General features: G+C 34.0%; 1 protein-coding gene across 3 annotated transcripts in view; it reads right to left on the bottom strand.

The window, feature by feature from the left end:
- Positions 1-4,871: 4,871 nt before the first annotated feature.
- Positions 4,872-23,345, bottom strand: part of LCORL (ligand dependent nuclear receptor corepressor like) — a 59,268-nt gene continuing 40,794 nt past the window's right edge. For 2 of the 3 annotated variants that reach the window (XM_031553176.1, XM_010710356.3), the window contains exons 6-7: positions 21,429-21,519; positions 4,872-12,178 (exon numbers count right to left, since the gene is read on the bottom strand). In XM_031553176.1, the coding sequence (XP_031409036.1) occupies positions 8,527-12,178; positions 21,429-21,519 (3,743 nt within the window). In that variant the 3' untranslated portion in view covers positions 4,872-8,526. Of the gene's footprint in view, positions 12,179-15,848; positions 20,017-21,428; positions 21,520-23,345 lie in introns of those variants that run through there. The other variant, XM_031553177.1, reaches the window with a different exon arrangement.

Raw genomic sequence — 23,345 nt, 5'->3', positions numbered from 1 at the left:
AAAAAAAAAAAACCCACCTCAAACTGTTGTGCAGTTTTCTTTAGAAACATGTTATAACATACGTGTTTGCTATTTTAACTGTACTTATTCATACTGAAAATGTATTTGTACAAGGTTGGATGTTGGGGCTTGGGTTTGTACGTTCACAACTGAGGATGTTGGTTTGGGCTGCACCGCCACCTCCAAACTACAATGAATACAACTACGTATATCTTGTTATTTGAATTGGATTAATCCCCAACCTTTAATTCAAAATATTTTTTTGGCATTACAAACGCAGTTATGTTATGGAGGGAGATCATCTCAGAAACATGAGACAGTCCCTGTGCGACTTACAAGGCACCAGGCTTCTGAATTAAGGAAGGTCAGACAATAATTTGCAAATTAGTAATTTCCTTTTCTGAGATTTCTACTATTTGAATATAATTTTAAAACAGCTGAGTATAGCGAGCTGATGGACGTGCACTCAAGAACAAATGTACCAAAGAAGAAATTTTTTTTGAAACAAATATGTGTAACTGGAAACACGGGTAACCAACTCCACCCTAATTTTAACAATGGGCGCCTTACCTATAGCTCTTACCTCTTAGTTCACTTTGTAAATAAGCTTCTTATGTTTAAAAACAAGTGACTGTTACTGAGTACTTTGCAGTAACAATCAATAAAATCATTAAGAACACTGAAATCTAACTTTAAGTACATGTTTTTCCCAAAATTTGGGAAAAAGCACCACTTAAGTGAGTGTCAGACTACTTTTGATTTTCGAGTAAGAAAGACATCATATTGTATTTCATCTCCTCGAATTTTTCTGCTAGGCTTATATTTCATATACAGGAAAATAATCCATTATTTTAAGCAAATAATTAAGATTTTAATGGTTGGAAATGTACAAGCTTGAGGGCAAGCCTGTATCAGTAAAATGCCAAATATAATCTCTCGATTACATGATGGTAAGAGGAACTTGTAAGAACGTCCATCCTAAAAGACTGACTTCCCTAAGTGTTCCTAAGTCTTTACATATGAGAGTATTCTAACAAGAAATGTGGAACTTTCAGTCTAATTCCTAGCAGGATCACTATTTAGAAATATTCCACCTTGAGCTACAAAGTAAAAACAAAAAAATTAGAGTACTTACCTAAGAACTGCTTGGAAAAACATGAAGAATGTAATCATGTTACTCACTAATGGCTTAAAAATATGCAACTTATCTAAAATCTTCAAAACCAAGTAGAAATGAATAGGCTTATGCCCTTGAAAAGATGTTATGTGAAGTGTTACACTCAGACAATTTCTATTGACAAGCCTAACCTTGGTCATCACTGAAGAAAAAGCAAGAACCAAATCAGGCTTCTTGTCCCTCTTACAGATACAGCATGACAAAAGGCAAAAGCACAGGTTTTCACCCGTATGACTGAAAGGAGCATAAAGTAAGAGGATGGAGAGGGCTGAGCTGGCAGAGCCACTGAAAGAAAAGTTTGTGAAATGTATGTCTGCATTTCATTTTTGGTAAAGAACAGATAAAGATGAATGCAGACAGAAGTCAAGTTTACTACTGAAAGAAGAATGTGAGACCCACCAGGCTGACAAGAACAACAACAGAATACAGAAAACAAACTTAGATCCCAGAAAACATGAATTTCTTAATAGATATAGATTTATACTTAATAGAGCAACAGATACCATTATACCAGAGAACACTGAAGAACAATCTAGAACATAACACACGCCTACCATGTGCAAAAAATCATCAGAAAAAGGTCCCCTTTGTTCAGTTAAGAAAAAATGTAAAGAGAGACATAAATTGCTAGACCTATTCCACAAGAGTACAAACAGAAAGAGTTCTAGAGTTCCGAGGCATCCACAGCTGTTGGCCCAAAAGCATGGAACTAGGAAGACAAAGCCTGCGTATATTCCTGCTTTGGAAAAGACATGTATCTTTCTTCTGCAGGAAAAAAAAATAAAAATTACCTCCTCTTAAGAAAAGGTGGATTAAAAAGTAGTCATGACTACTCAGAAAAGATTTTCCATGCTTGGATTTGAAGAAATCTATGACGAAGGCTGACTGAACTCCTGTTTATATATATTACAAATCTATCAGGTGTAAGAGATAAATTAGAGAACAGCTGAAGTACACAATGAAAAATAAGCAGTTAAAAAATAGGATGAAATTGGACTGATAATTCTGCAACTCTTGCAAAACTGTTTTGGCATTCACAAACGTGCAGTTTGGAAATAAGAGCTGATGCCTTAAACAAAATGCTGTCCTTAAAATACACCTTGAATTTATTTATGTTAAATTACTACCGAGTTACAGAATAAATTCAATTGAGAAGGAACATGAAAAAAACAGAAATGTAATTTCTAATAGCATCTAAGTGTTGTTTACCTAAATTGAAACAAAATTTCAGATAAGTTCATAGAATTCTTCACAACTCTACACAGTACTGCAAACAGTGCTTAGAGTACTGCTAATGAAACATTGAAAAAAAAAGAATAACTTCTACTACTCCCAATTTTTGTTTAAACAATGTTTGTAAAGCACAGTTCTGCAGTTAAAGCAAAATGAAAGGACAGTGCTTTTTAAGGGATGAACTGATAATTAATGCAGTAGTATATTTGGCCTGAAAAACTGAAGAAGGATTCTGATCACTCAAGGGGAGTCTGTTGATTGGGTGAAAGAGGAGGGAAAATCTACTCAAGAATACATGCAAAAAATAGCTCAGTCTTATCGGCACCGTAAGTCTTCCCCTTGCTTTCTAAATCTAGAACATACCTTTTTTGAGTGTAATCAAAGACCACTGAGTACTCGTCATATCTTCAAAATTGCTAGGATAACTACTAATTTCTTTTCCTGAGAATGAATTAAGCAAAAACATAAGGACACATTTAGATGGTGTTATCAATTCCCTACACAAAGCTAAAAATCTATCACTTTATTCTGAATTGAGAACAAATAAGAAAGCGTGAGGTTCTTAGTTTTGGAGGAAATAGAATTAAAGTGATATGATGTAACAATACTGAATGAAATGAAAAGAAAAAAATCTTTGTAAAACTGGGTATATAGATCCTACACAAAAGCATAGTGAACTCAACACTAAACTACTGAAATTTCCTGGAGGTGAAGGAAATGGAAGACTTGAGCTGTGTTCTTTGAAATAAATTTTCCATTCAAATAAGCTCAGAACCTTCAAAAAGCATGACAGACAGCATATCCCAAGGTGGTATGTAAATGATCACAACTTAAGACAGCACCCAACACTTACACACTCCTCAACTTGTAAGTGGTTCTGCTCACTAGGTCATATGATGGGAGAGAAAGCCAAGAGAAGGAAGGACTGCATTACTGCTCGTGGCTTACGGAGAATCGTGGTGTAAAAGAAGCTGAAGCATCAGATCATGGTATTAGAGCCACCACTACTGTGTTCGGGGGATGAGGTAGAGATCATCAAGTCAAATAAATGAGGCAGGATTCATTACATACGTGTAGTCAATTATAAATCAAGTCTGCACTTCAGCTTTAATACTTCTGCATTAAAAATGGTCCACTTAATGAGAGTAGTTATTCTTTCCACTACTTTTGCTACGCTTTCAATCAATTTTCTTACTTTGTTTCATGTCTGTGTGAAAAAGTAACTTACTGTCTTGGAATTAGTTATGAAAATTTCCATCTGTGCCACACTGAACCATCCTGAAGCTAAGTACTTCTTATGAAGCCTTTGAGAAAAGAGCTAAGATATGGCTGTTAAAAAGTGTTTCCTGAAATCAGCAGTTTTGGTTTGTCTCTTGCACTTTACCTCATCTAATATTTTACATTTGTTCTGTATTAGGAATGTAGAACATTCTCCTTCGTGAAAGAGATAGCTGGGAAGCCTTCCTAAAAACCTTGGTTTTCTCTCTAGGTTATTACAATATCTTCTACAGCAGTAGAAGTTATTTACATTGTATAGCCTTCTCTGTTGGACTGGACCACTGTAAGTCAAATAAGCAACATTACTGGAATATTAATGCATACCAATACTCATGTGTACACAGCATTGCATCCCAATTTGAAAAAAAAAAAAGTCTGTCAAGGGAAATCTTGTTTGTGGAAAATTTTGTTTGTTGCCATAATAATATACATGTTATCTTACACAAACAATCAAGAGAACAATTAAACTCATAAAAATATCCAGGTTTCAGTGTGATTCATGACTCCTGAAGTCAACTTTGAAATGACTACAAAGATTAGCAAATCCTCATTTTTAGAGTCAAGCTAACTTGATCTCAATAAGGTATATTAAAACATTATTCAAATATAATGATAAATTAAAATAGAAAATTTATATTCCCTGCCAATGAAATACATTAGAATTTTTCTCTTAAACTCCAGACTATTAGCAGAAAAGCAAAATTATTATCAGAACATACTTTTAAAAGCTCTTCTGTGTGAGATCCCAGCCCAGTATAAAGGCTAAGAGGACAGGTATGTCATGTCATCACAGCATGCAATACTGCCTGCTACTGCAGGAGGTCTATGACCTCCTTTTCAGCTCCCATAAATCCACATATATTTAAAAAATATATTAACTATATTCTTAGAGTCTTTTATTCCATTTTATTGAACGATAATAGTTTCTTTCATTTTAGCTTGGCTCTACTGAAGCTTTTAGGATTAAGCTTGGCAGATTCAAAGCACATGAGTGTGGTCTGAACCATCCTCATGGAAAGAAACATAAATGCTCTCCTAAATGATTTTTAACACAATTTACTGTTGTGGTGGCAAAGAAAACATGTTTCAGTGTTCTTACAAAAAAGTAATTTAAATGATCACAGCATACATCAACAGCAAAAGGAATTGCCCTTGACACATAAATGCATTGTTGAAGCAACAGTTGAGAAATTGAGTTGTTGTTTATTACTCATTAAACCTCACTTTGAATAAAACAGATAGTGTAAAAAAAAAAATAAAAAAAATAAAAAGATGATTCATTCTCTTCTCTTGCTATATTGACTGCATGGCTAGTTCTTGTTTCTTGGTACTACCTTGAACCGTAAAAAGTCAATTGGCAATTCCACTAGTATGTTTTAACAAGAATTGACTATACACAAAATCTGACAACATTCTGCCTACTTGCCACAATGCTTCATAATAAACCAGCATCACAATATCCCCATCTTTTAAGAATACACCAAGATCAGAAAAACTTGAAGAAAAACTTTAAATATTGACTGCGTCACCATAAGAACATTTCAAGCATGGCAACAGAATGATGATATAAATTATGATACCACATCAACAAAAATACAATCCAAAGGACATATGAACAAGTAATGATGCTTCCATGTGCATTAAACTTCCAGATGCAAGAACTACGTTTGAAAATGCATGCATGCACAGATAGAAATCATGTTCCTTCTTTTTAGTCAGTAGCTACATGCTAGACTAAAAATATTTTTATGATTTCCCTAGCCGGTGCAGACAGTACACAATGTTGAATCAACATGCCAAAACAAGACAATTTCTATACCAAAACAGTACCCTGAAAAAAGACAGAGTTACAAGCATGGAGAAAGCTCCAGAATTGTAATTTTTTCTCTTTTAACATTTCCTTTATCAAGGAACTTTCTGTTATATCCATTCTAAAGACAACAATTGATATGATTAACTATGAGTAAGAGGGAAAATAAACAAAAATTGTAAATGAAGTAATGTAAAATAGTTAACAGATTTTTCCAAAGATCCAAAACTATGAGAGGAAAGTTATCAGGTAAATGAAATAGAGTCCCAATTAAAACTAACATGAGACCATATCACAGTAACAGGTCTTACATTGCTATAGCAAGAAAAAAATTAAATATAAATATAAATTGAATGCAAAATTTTCTTGACTACAGTCAAAATTACAAAATAAAAAGAAGAGAGAGCTCTTTCTTCACTGGTAAGAAGAAGCAAATAGATGCTACTCTTTCCTTTTCTAGTTTTAGCTTTTTCTATATCAACCTCGTGTCAAACTTTGAACTTCTGAAAAACAAGTTGGGTTTTTTCTTTATGTTATTTGGCCCCAAATCAGTAAGTTAAAAATAAGAGTATAAATGAAAAAAACTCTGTACCTCAGAAAAGCACTGTATGATTACACCAAATGAGCTTAATATGAAGAATTGTATATTACATCAAGTACAAAAGAAACCAAGTATACAAAGAGCCATAATACTGTTTATATTACAACTTAAATTAATGCCTCAGTTTATTATCTGGGATAGTTTTCTACAAAATAGAATACAAAGGGGGACATAAGATTTTGCTCTGATGTTTCAAATTTTATCTTTATTCTTTGGGCAATAGAGTCAGATTAGCTCATACAGGGTTGTTTCTAAAAACAAGTATTTCTGCAGTAACTGAATTCCTTCCGCAGAACTCTTTTTCTGCTTATGTGGATACCTAACATGTTAGTTATTTTATTGAAATTAGTTGAGACTTCTGGTTAAGGAGATTTCTTCATATCACAGAAGAAACAATTTCACAAGTGTATCCCCTTTGTAAGCATATACCAGCCTTTCTGAGATCACAGTTGTATAACAATGTATTATAAATATCTAGTTTTAAAAATAGATTGAATTCACACTAGCCTAAAAACATTCCAAACAAATGCATTCAGCATGATAGCTGTATACTGTACTCAACTAGACTAATGTTGTATTTCAAATCATTCTGTAAGGATTCAATGCACAAACCCTTTAGAGTCAGCATATTTCATTTGGCATTGAATGGATACTAAAACGGATCTCTGAACGAATACTTCTCAGAAGTACATAGTGCTATTTTTTACCACTTAATTACAAAACCATTACAGATTTACATTAGAAATACTTAAGCGACAAAAAAAAAGTTTTGTTTTCAAACAACTCTGTTGGTTAATAAGCTGAATTTCTGTTTCATTTTATAATTTACCCTTCCTCAGAATATGAGAAGCTACACGGCGGAATGAAATTCTTCATGTTGAAATTAATAACCAGCTGCCACCGACTTCAATATGTCAGAATTGATTTGTTGACTCTCTGGACTGTAATACTTAGCTTTTTTCCTTTCACCTTGCCACGCTACAGCCATAAAAAAATGTAACAAACCTATTACAACTGAAAAATTAGCGTAAAATATTTTATATGTATCGAATTTGTATTTCTGAATTATAATTATTCTGCTATGTTTAATTTCGTTACTACTCTGAAATTAATATGAATATAATTAAAAAAATCCAAAGTGCTTAGTTGCTTGACCTCTCTAATTATTTAAGATTGCAATTTAAGGTGAGGGGGGGAACAGGAACTTACCTACTTGGCACTTTGGGTAATAAGCTGCCATTTGTCCACTATTGTATGATTGTCTCTTATGCCTTTTTCTTACATTTGTATCAGTGGTCTCCCATTGTGGACTTTTTCTTTTGTTTATTCTGATAAGAACTTCAGAACTACCAGCAGGATTATCATCATGGTTTACACCACTACTTAATTCTCTGCTGTGAAACTGGTCATCCAGTCTTTCAGTCACTTTAGAAGAATTAGATCCTTTAGGTGTTTCCATTTCATTCTCTTGTTTCTTTAATGTGTTTTTCTTAGTAGAATGGGACCTCAAAAGAGGATGCCTTTTTTCTTCCAAATAGGCCTGATGGCTTTTACTTTCAACAGCTTCAGGAGAATAAATGACATTATTTAACTTAAACGAATTGTGCTGCTCAATATGGTTGATTTTTCTCAGAAATATTCTACAATCTTTAAAGGTTTTGGCTTTCCATGTATTTGGAAACAGTTTATCTTGGCTTTGTCCTTTTCTAACATTTTGTTGGCAACAAATTTTTTCATTTGTCTCTGCATGTGACTTAAGTATATTTGCTAAACCGGGATGTGGGTTAAAGTCAGAAGATCCCATCATCTGTTGAACAAATGCATCTCTGGCTTCATTCTCAGTTGGCAAGAGGCTACTCTGAGATTCTACCAAAGTTTGAGTGGGCTGGATTTCTACCGTATTTTTTTCCTGGAGCACAGGCATTCCATCACTGTTTTCCCCACTTGTACTTTTAAACAACTGGCTTTGGCAAAAAAACTGTAAATTTTTCTTTTTCGATTTCCAGCCTCCAGGAGCCTGGCTATACAGCTTTTTTTTTGTTTGTCCCCACCTATCATGCTGTAACTTTTTAAATTCATTTCTTTTTAATCTGGCTAATGCGAAATTACTTTTCATGCTTAAGACTGGAGACCTCACCATATTATGTAATATTTGTAATTTCCCTGCTGGTTTTGAAGGAGAGGATAGTGCAAACTTTTTAAAGTGCTTTCTGAAAAGGCAAGTACTAAGATCAGATTGTTTAGTTTCCATCTTTATCTCTCTAGTACTAACTACTTCTGAAGGATTGCGAGCATTTGCCTTTCTCACTAGTGAGAGAGACTGCGTTTCTGTAGTTTGCATAAACCAGGTGCAGAGTTCATTCATGTTACATTTTTTCTGAAAAAGCATTTTTATAGGTGATGTTTCAATTTCTACAAGGCAGGAGTCTAAAGGGTTTGACATTTCATTGTTACAGTCTTGTTCAGTGGGACCCCTGTTTTCACATACACATTTATCAAACTCATTTCCCCCCACTCGCAACCAGGTATTAGTAATCTGTTCAAATCTATTAATTCTTCCATCAAAGTGTCACTTGAAGCGGAAGTAGCCCACCACCTGAGAGAAGGCTTTGATGAAAAAATGGGATCCGATGATACATCATTAATGGGCCCAAAATCACTGTCCTCAAGATTCTTTTCTGAATTTTCTGAATTTCTCATTTCTGAGGTATCTGTGGATGTTATGCTCTGATTTGATTGCCTGCGTTTTTCCTTTTGATCTTTAGCTTTTTTCAAATGGAGTTTGTAAGATTTATGCAGCAAGGCACTTCTACAAGTAAATGCACTAGAGGATGCTAATGAATGTAAGAAATGCAATGAGGGCTTTCTGTCTCTAACAGAGTGTCTCAATGGAATCTCACGTTTTCTTGACACTGTCGTAATAACACTGTTTGATCCGTCTTCTCCAGAATCTTTCTGCACACTCTTTACTTGACTCATATTATTGCACAGCTGATTGTTTCTCTCCTGTGGTAGGTTTTTTTCTAACAAGTTCTGCTGTTGTAAAGGAGGCAAACAGTTGCTAATGCTCACTTTTCTTTCCTGAGGTGAAACTCTATTAACAGTCACAGATATGCCAGAGATTTTTACTTTTGCTGGCCGACCAGGTTTTCGAATGGTAGTTAATGGTTTCTTAACTGGCCGTATAATATTGCTGCAGGGATGTGGTGATGCTAGGTTGCTCTTGATAGGTCTAACATAGTCATAACCAGAGATCTCATTTTCAGTAGAAGAATTCTGCAAGGCTTTCACTATTTCAGTCAAAGCATTTTCAGTTTCTGTGGTATGCCCCTCTTTGCTGTGGTCACTGGCAAAATTGAAGTCAACCTGTTCTCTGGGCAGACTGCTGATTACATTTAGATTACCTTCAGAAACATGTCTTTTAATTCTTCTTGACCTTCCAAAAACAACCGTCACAGTGATATTTTTGTTGCTATTAACTTCTTCCATTACTGATGCATCAGTTTTGGTACTTTTACCATCACTGCTGAGTTCAGCTCTACATTCTCTCCTTTCAGTTATATCTACTTTTGGTTTTGGAGGCCGCCCAATAGGTCGCTTAACCTGCTTAACAACTTGAGGACCTATTTTCTTTGGTCTACCAGGCTTTCTTTTTAAAACAGATTCACCACTATTGCTTGACTTCTCCACAATTTCATTTTGTTTTGAGTCACTTAAGTTAGTTTGACCAACTGCACAGGAGCTTGTAATTGCTTCTGCACAAACACAGCTTGATTCCTCCTTGGCACTGTTTTCAAAATCATTGACACAGATTGCATGAGAAAGATTCTCAGTGGTCTGTTTGTCTAACACAGTGCTTGTGTACCCCTGAAATGAACAAATATCTGTGCTTCCTTTAGAAGACGCAGTTGCAGATGTCAAAGTATATTTGATGCCTTCACTGCTATTAACCTCTGAGACAAACATAAGCTTAACAGGACTGGAGTAGCTTAAGGAAGATGGTATTTCCCTAGCTTCAGAAGTTATATGCAAGGCCTCATTACTGGATGCAGAACTAGATGAATCAATGCTCAGAGACTTCAAAAGGCTGTCATGAATTTCTTGATCTATAACCATTTCTTGCTTGCTTGTTGTCACACACAGAGTTTTGTTTTTATTGCTGTTTGACAAATGTGAATGTGGAAGGAAGCTTTGTCCTGTGCATTCCACTTCATCCACACTGAAAGGGAAGTCTCTTTTAGCAAGTGGGTTCACAACCTGTTCGTAAGCATTATCTTTTACTTTTTGGCTTATTTTGTAACTATTCAACCATGAGCTGTTAGCCTTTTTAGCTAAGTTAATTGTATCTTCTAAACGCTCTACGACAACTTGCAGATTCGTGTCTCTCATAATTTTGCTTATATTTACATCACTGCATCTTTCAGAATGGACATCTTCATTTATTTGCATTTTTTCCAAACATTCTAAAGATTTCTTTGCATCAGATGATTTTCTGAATACAATATTGTTTGTTACATACACAGAGTACCATCCAGGAGGCACAATGTTGCGTTTAGTTCTGCCCGGGGTTCTGTTATTTTCCCCATGCAAAGGAAGTTGATCAGTCTCTTTTAAAGTCGCAAAATCTCCTTGAGTTTTTGCAGATTTAGCCTGGTTGGCTGCAAAAGCACTGTCTTCTGAAAGAACTAGAAAGTCAGAGCTGGTTTGAAAATTAGCAAGAGGTAGTTTGAAAGACTCTGTTTGGTGTACTGGAAAACATACTTGTTTGGTATGGCAATTCATACAAGGATTACTTTCAAGACATTGCAAATCTTTATCTTCTATCACAGTTAACCTGTGCCTTTTGTTTGGGTATATCTTATCACAGTTCTTTGCAGATTTCTTTGCATTTCTCTCAGAAATTGACTTTTTTCTTACAAGAGTTTCATCAAGGCTTGCAAGCTGCCTCTTGATTTGCAAAGACTGTCGTCGAATATACGGTGAATCAGGAGAATTATACATTGCAAATAAAGTTTCCTGACGCTTCCGAAATCTTGTTTGGATTATTTTATTTTCCATTTGCTTATCATGTTGGCGAAGTAATTCCATAAAACTATAATCACTTGCCTTAGCATTATGCAAAAGGGAGGTTATAAAGTCTCCTAATTTTACATCATTTTCTGGTGCCCTGTCACTGCTAGAAAATTTTACAAGATTTGCTGCTATATCTGTAGTGTCTATTGATTTTAACTTTTCATTAATACGGTCCATTAAATCTTGGAAAATGGCATAATGTTCACCTTTCTCAGCTTTCTCAGAATTCATGCAATTGTTGTCTTCTTCATCTATTGACTGCAGTGCTCCAGCTGAATACTCAGTCACTTTTTCTCCACATGTTTTGTTTTCATATTCAAATTCTCCATTGCTTCCTTCAGCTGGCAGTAAGTATGGAGGCTGGTTGATGGTTATTTCAGGCTTGTTATTGTCTAAAATTGGAAAATCCATAATTGATCCTTCCACTGTCTCACACTCTTTATTCTGCACAGGTGACAGTGGTGGTGGTGACGGGCTGCGAGATCTACTTGAATTTTTAATGCTTTTTAACAGATCACAGTCCTTAACTGAAGATGCACATGCTACTGCTTTCACAGAATGCTTGGTAGAATTTTGCAATTGTTCAGCACAATACTTATGAGAACTACATGCTTTGTTCACCATGGTCTTAATACATCCAATCGCTACAGCTTGGCATGACAAAGAATGGAAATCTTTAATACAAATAGGCAGAGGTGGTAAATAAGTGTTTGGTATTTGATTTTGTAAACAGCAACTTTTTGTTATCATATGTCCTTTGCAATTGCAAAATGAAACATGAACATCCTCTTCAGTAAGGAAACTGGGAGTTTCAGAGTGGACTGAATATGTTTGTTTGCAACTGCAAACTATAGGAATGCTTTCATCTTGCATTAAAAATTTTAACATAGCCAAAGTCTGTTGCCAGTGATATGAACAATAAGACTCCAAAACTTTGTTTAATGCTGATTTTCCTTTTTCCAAACTAGTAGTTTCCTCTGAATTTGCATCAGCTGTTGAGCTTGAACTGAAAATGAAAACAAATCAAAACAAAACATAAATTACAGTAAAACACCATATCTACTGTTTGTTATGCAAGCAATGGTTAAGCTTGACACTAGAAACCTGAAGTTTGCAAAACAGTTCTGTTCTATTTGCACAACTCTCTCAAACTTGCAAGTTTCACTAGAAATGATGTGCATCTTATATGTAGCTGTGGTAATCCTACCATAAGAAGAAAAACAATCAGAACTACGGAACATAAAGAACAGCTTAAAATACAACTTCTTGTATTTAACTGTAATTAAGCAGTGTTAACTTCCTCATGTTTGAGATCATCTTATCCGTTAATGAAGTAAAACCTCACCATGAACCTGGGGGCTCAGTGTTACTGCCATTTCACAAACTGAGCAGTTGAAGCACAGAAAGGGATGATAAATGACTTGCCTAAGGTCACAAATCAAGCTTGTAGCTGAGGCAAGAATGGATCCATTTCTCCTGAGACACCTCCTAAGATATTCACGTACCAAAACATACTGAATGCTCTTAGGATAGTCATTAAATATTCTTTTAATGACAGGGTTTTCTCCATCTTTCTAGAACAGTTAATCTTAATAGGCTCATAGAAAATTTTAAAAGTAACCGTTTGCTATTGTTTCTGTTCTTTTCAGATAAAAATTTTCCTTTTGATATTTAACTAAACTGTAGTGGTGCACCAAGGGCTCTTCAATATGTTACACACACACATATGCACACACACAGATTCCTTCCCTATACAGAGAGATAATCACCGCTGGAATAACGAACTGCTCTGACAAAAGTTAATATCCATTACATCTCAAATACAGGGTAGGTCTATATCTGAGGAAGACTTCTGAGCAGTTATATTTTTATCAATATATTAACTCAAAATAAAATCACTTATGAAACACTACCTTAACTATTTAATTCATTCTTTATCAATTATTAAAACTAATGTCACTACTTACCTAATCAATCATTTATATTGAAAAGCTGAAATTTTCCATGGTAGAAATTAGTACAAATATTTCTTCATTTAAATACAAATTGGATAGCAACTATCACCAGATAGTTAATATCTAATTCAAATGTTTTACTGAAACCAATTGCATGACCAGAAAATATTAGAAGAATTCTGTTTTAGAAAAGTATGTATTGTTTAAACATATCACCAAACTCTGAACATGACACTAACTTTTTGATCTAATACTACTTTGCTTAACTTTTTGCATTTAAGCCTGAACTTTGGAATAACTTAATTTTGTTTGGTATTATAATTGTTTTGAATAAGGAACAGACATTATTTAAATGTACTATATTTATATAAAAGTTACCTATTTTTTTAATTAGCTCATACTCAATGTAATTAACATCAATAACTTTCAGCTTCAGGTTTCTTAATAGAAATTATACATGCAAATTTGTAGTTTTATTGTCCCGGATGGATTTTATAGTTCAGAGCTTTAAAACAGCCAACTATGCATAGTAATTCCTTATGTTCTTTCCTTCTCTTGAAATATTTAGTATGAAATGGAACATACTGAAAATCAATGAATAGGTAATATTGGTAACTCATAAAAGTCTAAGACAATAGTGATACTACTAATTCAAATTGTAATTATGTTTAAATCAGAGGCATAAAAATATTAAACCCCTCTTTGCACTTGCAATCTAAAATAAAAACATTCAAGGACACTCTGACAGGATTTAAATGATTTTGAAACACCTCTGCACTGAAGAGTTAGAACATTACTTCTAGTTCCATCTTATTAGAGATCATCCTACGAATTCAGGAGTCACAAGGTGTTGAAATATATCACTTGTGCTTGTGAAAATAAAGCATATTCGTATAAAACAATTACAGGCAAAAATTGCCCTACCCATCACCATGAATTTAAGGAAATAACATATCAAAAAGCTAAACAGAAGTGAAAAAAAAACAACAAAACACACCACTAGGTCACACTAGGTCATGGATATTTTGTTTGTAAATCACAGTAGATTTGTTACATACTAATTTGCAAGCTGATGGGTGCAGCACAGTCTTTTATAGATTAACTCTGTCTTTTCAGGTTTGCAAGTTCTGCCTAATTGAGTTTCACTAGAGATCTTTTAATGGAGATTGCTTGTATTCATAATGTGAGTAATTGCTATTTCAGATATTTCAATGGTGGAAGAAACTTCCAGAACCCTAAAAACCTTCTCAGAGTTAATAATCACATTTTCCAAAGGCCTCAAAATGGCTCTGAATTTGCCATGTTGAGATCAATCTATTAAAAAGTAATATACTGCACACTCTCCTAATATTCTTTCTTTCCCGGCTACCTAACCTTGCATGAAACAACTACAGACCACTCTCCTTTCATGCGTGTTAGTTTCTGACAGACAACTTCACCTATTGTAAAATGCTACCATGCTCCAAATGACCTCTGTTTCTGGAAATGCAGCAACCCCTGCCTTGGTCAGCATTTGGGAGCAGATTCTGCTCATTCCGCTTTAAAGCAACACATTTGTTTGAAGAGAGTCTCTGTCTGTAGAGATGCCACATATTCAAACAAACTAATGTAAATACCTTTTCATTGCAATTACGGAACTGTATTTCAGTTTTCTATAATTCCTTTAATTCTTCCATATAGCCATTTAAATTTGCATTGTCATACAGCAGCTATAGCATTAATTCTATAGAATGAAGAATGAGCTATTCTGCAACTGCACACTTCCTTTACAGAACTGCCTTACACATCTTACAAATAAAAATTAAAAAAAATAAAAATAAAAATAATAAAAAAAAAGCCAGCAAGAGTGAGGAGGAAATGAAGGGGCTTAGAGGGGAAGGGAGGAAGGGATTAATACTTGCTGCTCTCCTGCTCCCTTTTGTGCCCAAAATCTCTGAAGAAAAAAGTGAGGTGTGGAATTATGCTATCTCCCTGCTGGAGGGGAGGGTCATTTAATACCATAGATTAACGACTGACTGGGGTCTAAAACTGGCTCAAAGGCAGAAATGTTATAAGGCTAAGAACTAGACTTTCGGTCTATTATTTTAGATATAACTATTTCTCCTCATAAACTCAGGAAAAAGTGCTATTAGAGGACTCCCAAAAGACTTCCTTCCCTAAAGTTCTGTCTTCTGATTTCCCAGCCACAGGAAGAAGGACAAATCTAGCAACATCTCGGGAGACTGAGAAGAGGAACAGAATGGGAACATAACACATTTGCAAGTACTCATATGGACCACAGAAATCCTACAGAAACTAATGTGTACTTACTGATATGTTTGTTTTCTGGCTTTACTAAGAAAACACGTTTATCTAAAAAAAGCTGTATTTTAACTATATTATTAGTAAAATTCAGTTCCATTTAAGAGTCTACATAGTTTTTGATTACTTGTAGCTGCAAATTAATTTTATATTCAGATTCTTTGGCTTTCTGAAATTGTTCTCATTAATGAATAATACATACATTTTAAGCAGTCACCCTTCCTGAAATCTACTATGTCTGCTATATAAAATTCTCAGAGTAAACTAGCCATTAAATGTTTAATCTGTACAGGTCTTGCTCTTAATCCACTAATAAATGTATGCCTCAGGAGTAAGTCAAATGAGTCAGCGTACAGGTTTTTCATTTCTTTTTCTTTTTTCTTTTTTTTACTGAATGAGCAAATCAATCACACATCAGTGTTGTAAATTTATGTGCAAAAGCATTGAAGTGCTTTACTACAAATTACAACGTAGAAACACGTTAACTAAACAATTAAATTCATACAATTAGATTTAGGAATATAACAACACAAAGAAGAAACAGAATTACAGTACATTTACAACACAAGACAAATACATGGAATTCATTAGAAAATATTGTAATAAATAATTCATGAATTATAGTGCAATTGATTTATGCATAAATATAACTAATTGCCTAAAAATCAGTTGTTAACAAAAATCTGTCAAAAATCAAGGCAGCCACAGAGTTTTACTAAATTACTGCGACAATGGAAATACTGCAATTAAAAAACAAATACAAGTATTTGTACTGTAAACAACTAAAAAATCAGTCTCACTAAAGTTAATATACAATTTAATATAAAATTGTCATTAGCTACCAGAAATGGTTTAAACAGCTTTACTGAGCAGTAGTTCTAAAAACAGAGGCACTGTTTTTTAATATAAAATACTTGAGAAACATTCAAATAAGTAGAAAGCATGTAGGGCTTGCTTTCGCCTTCATTTAAAATTCTGCTGAAACATGGATTTTCAGAAATTGTCAATTACTAAGTAGTTACTGATAACAGAATTTATAAAACAGTTCAAAGTGTGTAATTTAAGTGACATTTAGTGGAGTCATAAGGGTTGGGGAAGGAGAATCTACACATTTCCCTGCCTTTCCTTAGTTGTGTAATCAAAGGTTAGCCTAATAATTAGAAACAAATAATTCTGTTCCTTTAAACACTTACAGGTTGAGTATCATCTATAAACTATCAAAAAATATTTTAATATACTATTTCTGACCAAAAAATAAATACAAGTACTAAAATGTTGAAAATTAATTATAATATTACATACAAAACTACTGAGTACTGTTAAGTCAATAGTAAAATGATCCCTGATTTTATGAATCCTGTTAAATTTTTGGTCAGGTCACCTTCTAAACGATATAAAAAGAGTACTGTAACTTGCCTTCAATATAAACTTCAGGCTCAAATTTATAATGTTGTCTGAGGAGTAGAAAACATCAACACGGTACAAATATTAGGCAATGTACTGAAATCCCAAAGTTTTGCAAGTAAAACAGATCTTGAATGTTTAATGTATTTTTAAACTTCACTTTCCAGTGGGGATGAATTAACAATTTAATTCTTCTGGCCCTCACAAAATATGGCTTAATTCTTTTAAAATGAAAGATGACCCTGACACCTGCTGTTTTTGACCTTGTTATCAGGTACAGTTCTGCTTAAAAAAGGATTCATTTTGAAATATGCAAGTAAACCTTAACCACTGAAGATTCAGTATAGATCTTGGAGACCAAAAAAGTGATACACTGCTTTTGCAGTTTCACTTAAATTCTTACGGGTTACTCTATTTTAAAGTGTAAGCTCTTATTTTTCAGTAAGGTTAATAAATTAGGACTAGATTTTGCCACTAATATTGCAACTATGCTCTCCAGTGACTTTAATGGCAAATTCATTTAAAAGTCAAGTTACCTGATGTAGCCCATATGTATCTAATGTCCCCCTTTTTTTTTTTATAGTTAACCTATACCTACATATGAAAATTTAAGTGCGAGAGAAAAAATGGACAATCTACGTATGCATGTGCACCAAATGTATAAAAGTTGGAGAAAAGTCTTTTTCTATCCCAAATTAATGCATACAGACATAATTACATTTTGAGAGGAAAAGGGCATTTGTGTTCTGTATCGAATATATGAAGCAAGTCCCTGCTCTTTATATGCAGACACGTACTTAGTGATAGTCCATGAAAAAATTAAGCTTGATATAAAGTCCAGTGTGAATACTTTGAAATCCATTTAAAAACTGTAATACGAAAGTAATTGGTCTCCCTTATAGTTTATTAAAAGTTACGTATTTAAAGTGAACTGCCTAACTTCTAACTACCAAATTTATAAAGAATTTATATTATTGAAAGTTTTAAAACAGCTTCACTGTTTAATATTTGTATTTCTATCAAGACCCTGAACTGCAAATTTGGTTATTAGCAAAATGATAATGTAACTTGGTATTCATTTTGATAAACTGAAAATGTTTTGAAATGTCACAGCAGCAAATACATTACAGTTACAGTGAGGTTTTTCAATAGGAGTGTGACACAATCCTTAAATAAATTTTAAGTAGTCATAACATCAACTAACCAGCACATTGAAACAAAACAAAACAAAAAAAGGAAACAAAACAAGAAACCATTCTCAAGCTCATTCTGTGCACATTATGAACACGCTCTAAGATGCATTTCAACTTTCTTTTGAAACCTTATAGGTCATCTTATTTTTCAAACTAAAAAGGAAAATTATGATAAGGATTAAATTATGTTATGCTCTTAAGTATTCCATCTTATTTCATATTTAATAATTCTATAACTACAGTAATTTCTCGGGTTTCGTAAGTGTACACTTTGTAAACACCAATTTCTTTCTAAACCACCAACAAAATTTTCTTAAAATGATAAAAAATGCAGTTTATGCCTGCTAACACACATTTTTAGTAATGAAATGTTTCTTTCTTACTTGTATTGGATATTTAAGTAACGATTAACTTTTGTTTTTCTTTCACAGAATGTACTATAACCTACTAATACTTCACAAATTCACTCCCTGGTAAGGAACTAGCTTTTTAAAACAATCCCTTGATTTGTATAATCTGAGTTACTTACAATTTATTGCAAGTATTCTGTGAAGTTTGTAAGTTTGCTAACCATAGATCGTGTATTTCTGTAATAAGATGGTTTGTTGAATGGGTAGAGTGGTTCTTCATCAATTAAAAATTATGCTTCACATGACAAATACTCGTTCTCCCAAAACATTTTTATGCTATTGACTACTAAATAAAACCTGAATCTTTTCACCTATTTATACAAGGATTATATTAAATACACACTATCAGAATTAAGTGAGGAACTCTATAATTCTGTCCACAGTGAAAACCCTGAATAAAACTATTTTTCAAAAGGCATGTATGTGGTTTTTGAACTGTATCATTTCACGTCTCCTGTCAGAATGAACATATGTATTTCTCACACTGTGTGTGTATACAGACATACATACACACACACACACAACAAAACAATTTGCTAACAGTTATTCTACACAGGCTTGCTACTTGTTTTGCAGCTGCCAGTCCCTGAATCTGTCATATTAAATAAGCCAGTGTCTGGTAAACGGAGTTTCTTCTTCGGCGGAGTCTTCAATGTTCCAGATCTTTCTTTTACTTTATATTCTAAAGTGCTGTGAGGTACCCCATAAATTCCTTGTGCTTTGGAAACACTCATTTTCCCACTCATTACCATTGCAATTGCTTCTTCCATTATTTCATGATCATACTGCCGATACCGGCCACGTTTTTTTCTTGGCTGCTTATTATCTTTACGATCCAAACTATCTTCTGTATTTTCTGAGGTTCCATCTACCGTCCCATTCTTAGCATTAAGACACAAAGGAGAGAGGTCCCCATGCAGAAAGTAGGAATCAACACTTGAGTGAGTTACAGGTCCAGAACATTCAATTTTGTTCTGTTTAGGGAGTATATTTTTCAATTTTTGAAGAGCTGATCCTTCTAAGACTGAGGAGGTTTTAGAAACGTGGTACATAACATCCAGAAGACCAGCAGTATCAGACTGTGGTTTGGACACAGAACTTATTCTTAGCTGAGGAATTTTTAATTGTACAGTAGGATTCGTAGTTTCATATTGGAGATTTTCATTTTTTTCTTTAAATTGTGTGACCATTCTCTGCAGAGTTAATTGGTGGAGGTAACTGGAAGCTGTTGGGAATTTTAATTCTGAGGTTTCAAGTAGACTGAGTTTACTTTTTTCTGTGCGCTCTGCTTGAGCTCTTGCCCACAAGGCTACTTTTTGTAGGACTGCACAAGTTTCTTTACTGTCTTTAAATGAATAACTATCATTGAAATCTCGAGTTTTGTTTTTAAAAGGTGCAGGCTTTCCTGCTGGTAAGGCTTCTAAGTGGAGAAGTAAAGTTTTTTGAGGTATGCCATAAAGTATGCCTGCTTTATTTATGTCCAGTGCTCCAGACTGAATGTCTTTCAAAGCTTTTGAGAGCAAACCATCTGCAAACTCAGCACTTCTTTCCACATAGTCCTCTCTGTGTCTGTGTAGTCTCCTGGATGGATGGAATGAAACGATGGTAAACTGATGTATGAGAGACTCTCACACAGCTATGGAAGGGAAGGGTCCACTCCTTTATTATACTCCTTGCTTCGGTAACATCACTGCTTCTGATACTTTTAAGCCTTTGAGATGTGGTAGTTAAATGATTATCCTAGCAAAATGTTACAGTTCTGGTAGGACAGTGCATCAAAAGTCATACGGTGGCTTCTACAGCAGCCCTTCCAAGAACTTTATATCCTATCTCAGTATTTGGTAATATTCTCATGTGCTTGCTATATTCCCTTGTTCACATGCTTGCAGAGCAACACTGTTATAATTTTAATTATACAATTAACGTTCCATTAAATACCCAAATCCTGAAGGAGTTTTTGTTAGTAGAAACGTGACGTTACCGCTAAACAAGTAATAAAAGAGTCAACCCCCTCATAGAAAATTTGCAGCAATAAGTACATAACTACACACGAACATCCCAGACTTACACAAACTAGGCTTTCTACAACCATAAGGTAAAGTGTCATAGATAACAATCAAGTCCATTTTGGCAAAATGAAACACAGTTTTATAAACTTCTAGCCACTACTTACAGCTAATTACAAAGTCATATCAATTTTTAAAGCTTCTTCATATCAGCAAATTAATAAAATGCAATTTTACACCATCCAACAAGTACTGCTATTGTATTCCTATTTGTAATAAGTTATTTTGTAAGACGTACAGGTGACAAAAAGGGTCCTGCTATGGCTAGTGGATGGGAGGATGCCAAAATCATAACAAAATCCAACAAAACAATGTGTTTCTTTTGTGGTAGCTTGCAGCAGAGGCAATGTTTTTCTTGCTGGATAAGAAATTTAACTATTTGCCACCACATACCATAGCCAGAACCATGATGTAAGTATAAATATGATGATTAAGAGCTCTCTCTCTCGCGCGCATTCTCTTGCTCATATTAAGGAGTATTATAAATAATAGTCGTTTAACTTGTTCATGTTAGTTGAAGAATATTTTAAATCTAAATATTAACATGTTTCTTTTTTTGTCAAAAACTGCAGTTTCCTAAGTGAACTCTGAAAGAATAAATTTGCATTCTCTTCTACTGTCCTACTACTTTCATTGTGTCTACATAAGCAATTTTCAGTTCATTTTTAGTAACATGAACTAAAGTTTGGTGATTGTTCTGATAACTTTTCTTTAAACAGAAAAAATAAAAAAGACAAATGAAACATATGATATATACATAGACACACACTTATGAGTGACACAAATTCTTTTGAAAGAAAAATATAAACCACGCGTGTGTGTCAGTATATACTAATATGTTATGAACATAAAACCTGACTTCAGAGAAGTAAGAGAAAACTCGATTTTCTTTTACATAGGCCAAAGAGAGTCCTAAAAGTTGCTTACCCAGACACCGAGTTTTCAGAACACAAGGGATCGTATTTTGGCTCTTCCAACCTTGCGCTTTTCTTTGTAGAGAGATCTAACACTCCATCCCCTGCAAAGAATAGTGATACAAAGAGTAGTCATGACAGCAGTTTAAGGATTATCTCAGAATTTCTTTTTTACCAATCATTTCTACCTATGTAACAATGTTTAAGCAGTTAAATTTATCCCGTAAAATTTCTGATGCCTTATTTTTTTTCACAGTATCAGCTGTCTGTAAATGGTTTTGGATGATTTATAGTAAAACTGTCTAAAATTAAGAAAGAAAAACAAAAACACAGAAATAACAAAATTTAAAAGAAGAATCTGTTTTAAGCAGAAACATGAAACTTTTCCTAAAAACCATGTATGCACGGACACCGTACTGTTTACTTCCAAGGCAAGGAGCTTCATATTATTTTGTGTACACATACTGCAAACAAATCTGATAATGAAATTAAAATGGGCCTAATTAAATCATAGATTTACATAATCATTCAGGCTAGAATGGTACTCAGGAGATCTCTAGACCAATCTCCTGTTCTGAGATCAGATCAGACAACTGGATGAGAAAGGAACAGTAGTAGTATCCCAACAAATGGGAAGAAAGAGAGCTCAAGCCATGTTTTCAGTATATGGGACCTATGTTATTAAAGGTTCCAGCTGTTTGTTTACACATACACACCTGCTGCCCCCACACAGATATAATAATGTGACTACAGAACCAGAAAGACCTAAACTGGGGTGAGAATTAACTCTGTCAAGACACTGGCAAATGTTGCGTTCAAAATTTATAGCTGGACGTTGAAACTTATCAAGTATTGAAAAAGAAAAACTGTGTTTAATTTTAAATCAACATTTAGTAACATTGAAAATTAGCAAATCTCTTCATTAGCTGAAAATTTCCTTCTAATTATTGCTTAGGTTGCTTTTTTTGGCTTTTATTTTTAAATCGCATTTAATGTATTGATAAATCCCCTAAACATACTTAAGTTTCATACCTGCCTTCCTTGATTCTCTGTTTCAACCTTGGGCTGGTTGTGAGTCTGAGCTCTATGAATCTAATTTTGAGTTTCAACACTCACAAGCAACGTCACTGCTTGTCCTTTTTACAGTAGTATCATTTTTATGTTATTATGTATTATCTGTAAAATATTAACCAATTGCATGTTTTCCCATAGCCCTGGATGTACAACATGAAACACTGGTTGAATTTCCCAAATGCCAGCACTCAAACAAGAATTCAGAAAAATTCTTAGGTTAACTCTGCTTTATTACCCATACTGCTAAGAAATAGAGTTTTGTGAGGAAATAAATACACCTATTTGTTTTGGTCTGCTTAAAACAGCTTTTGACTGGTTTTGCCAAACAATCTTATGTTGGAAAAAAGAGAAAAATTAGCATTGTAGATCAGGGGAAAAAATATTTATAAATACTTTTCAAGATGTCCCTTTCCTCCTAAACTTGTTCTCTTCAAAGTATTTCTTAAACCCTTGGGATTGTAAAGGAAGCACTATAGTTAATGCTAAATCAAGCTTTCTGAAGCAGTAATATTTCAGAAAGAAAAGCCAATTAAAATCACAGCAGAAATATTCTGCAGGGACTATCCAGCCTACCCAGCTGTAAAATATTCCCAACTCCTGTGCAACAGATGGATCTCATCTGTTGTATACTGCTAGTGATAGAAACTATGTTAGCCTTTGTGCATTTGCTTTCACAATTTCCACCTTCAGTTAATTGATAGTCACAGGCAGCATGACATAAAATGCTTAGAAGAATCACTGGATAAAATCACTAGAAAAAATACTTCAGAAAACTACCTCAAAGTTCACAACTGATCAGGTTGCAAAGGGTTCACAGAATCACAGAATTGTAGGGGTTGGAAGGGACCTCTAGAGA

This window comes from Meleagris gallopavo, chromosome 4 (assembly GCF_000146605.3).
Source record: "Meleagris gallopavo isolate NT-WF06-2002-E0010 breed Aviagen turkey brand Nicholas breeding stock chromosome 4, Turkey_5.1, whole genome shotgun sequence".
Lineage (NCBI taxonomy): Eukaryota > Metazoa > Chordata > Aves > Galliformes > Phasianidae > Meleagris > Meleagris gallopavo.
Note: the sequence above shows the minus strand (reverse complement) of the source record. Positions and strands in the feature narration are given on the sequence as shown.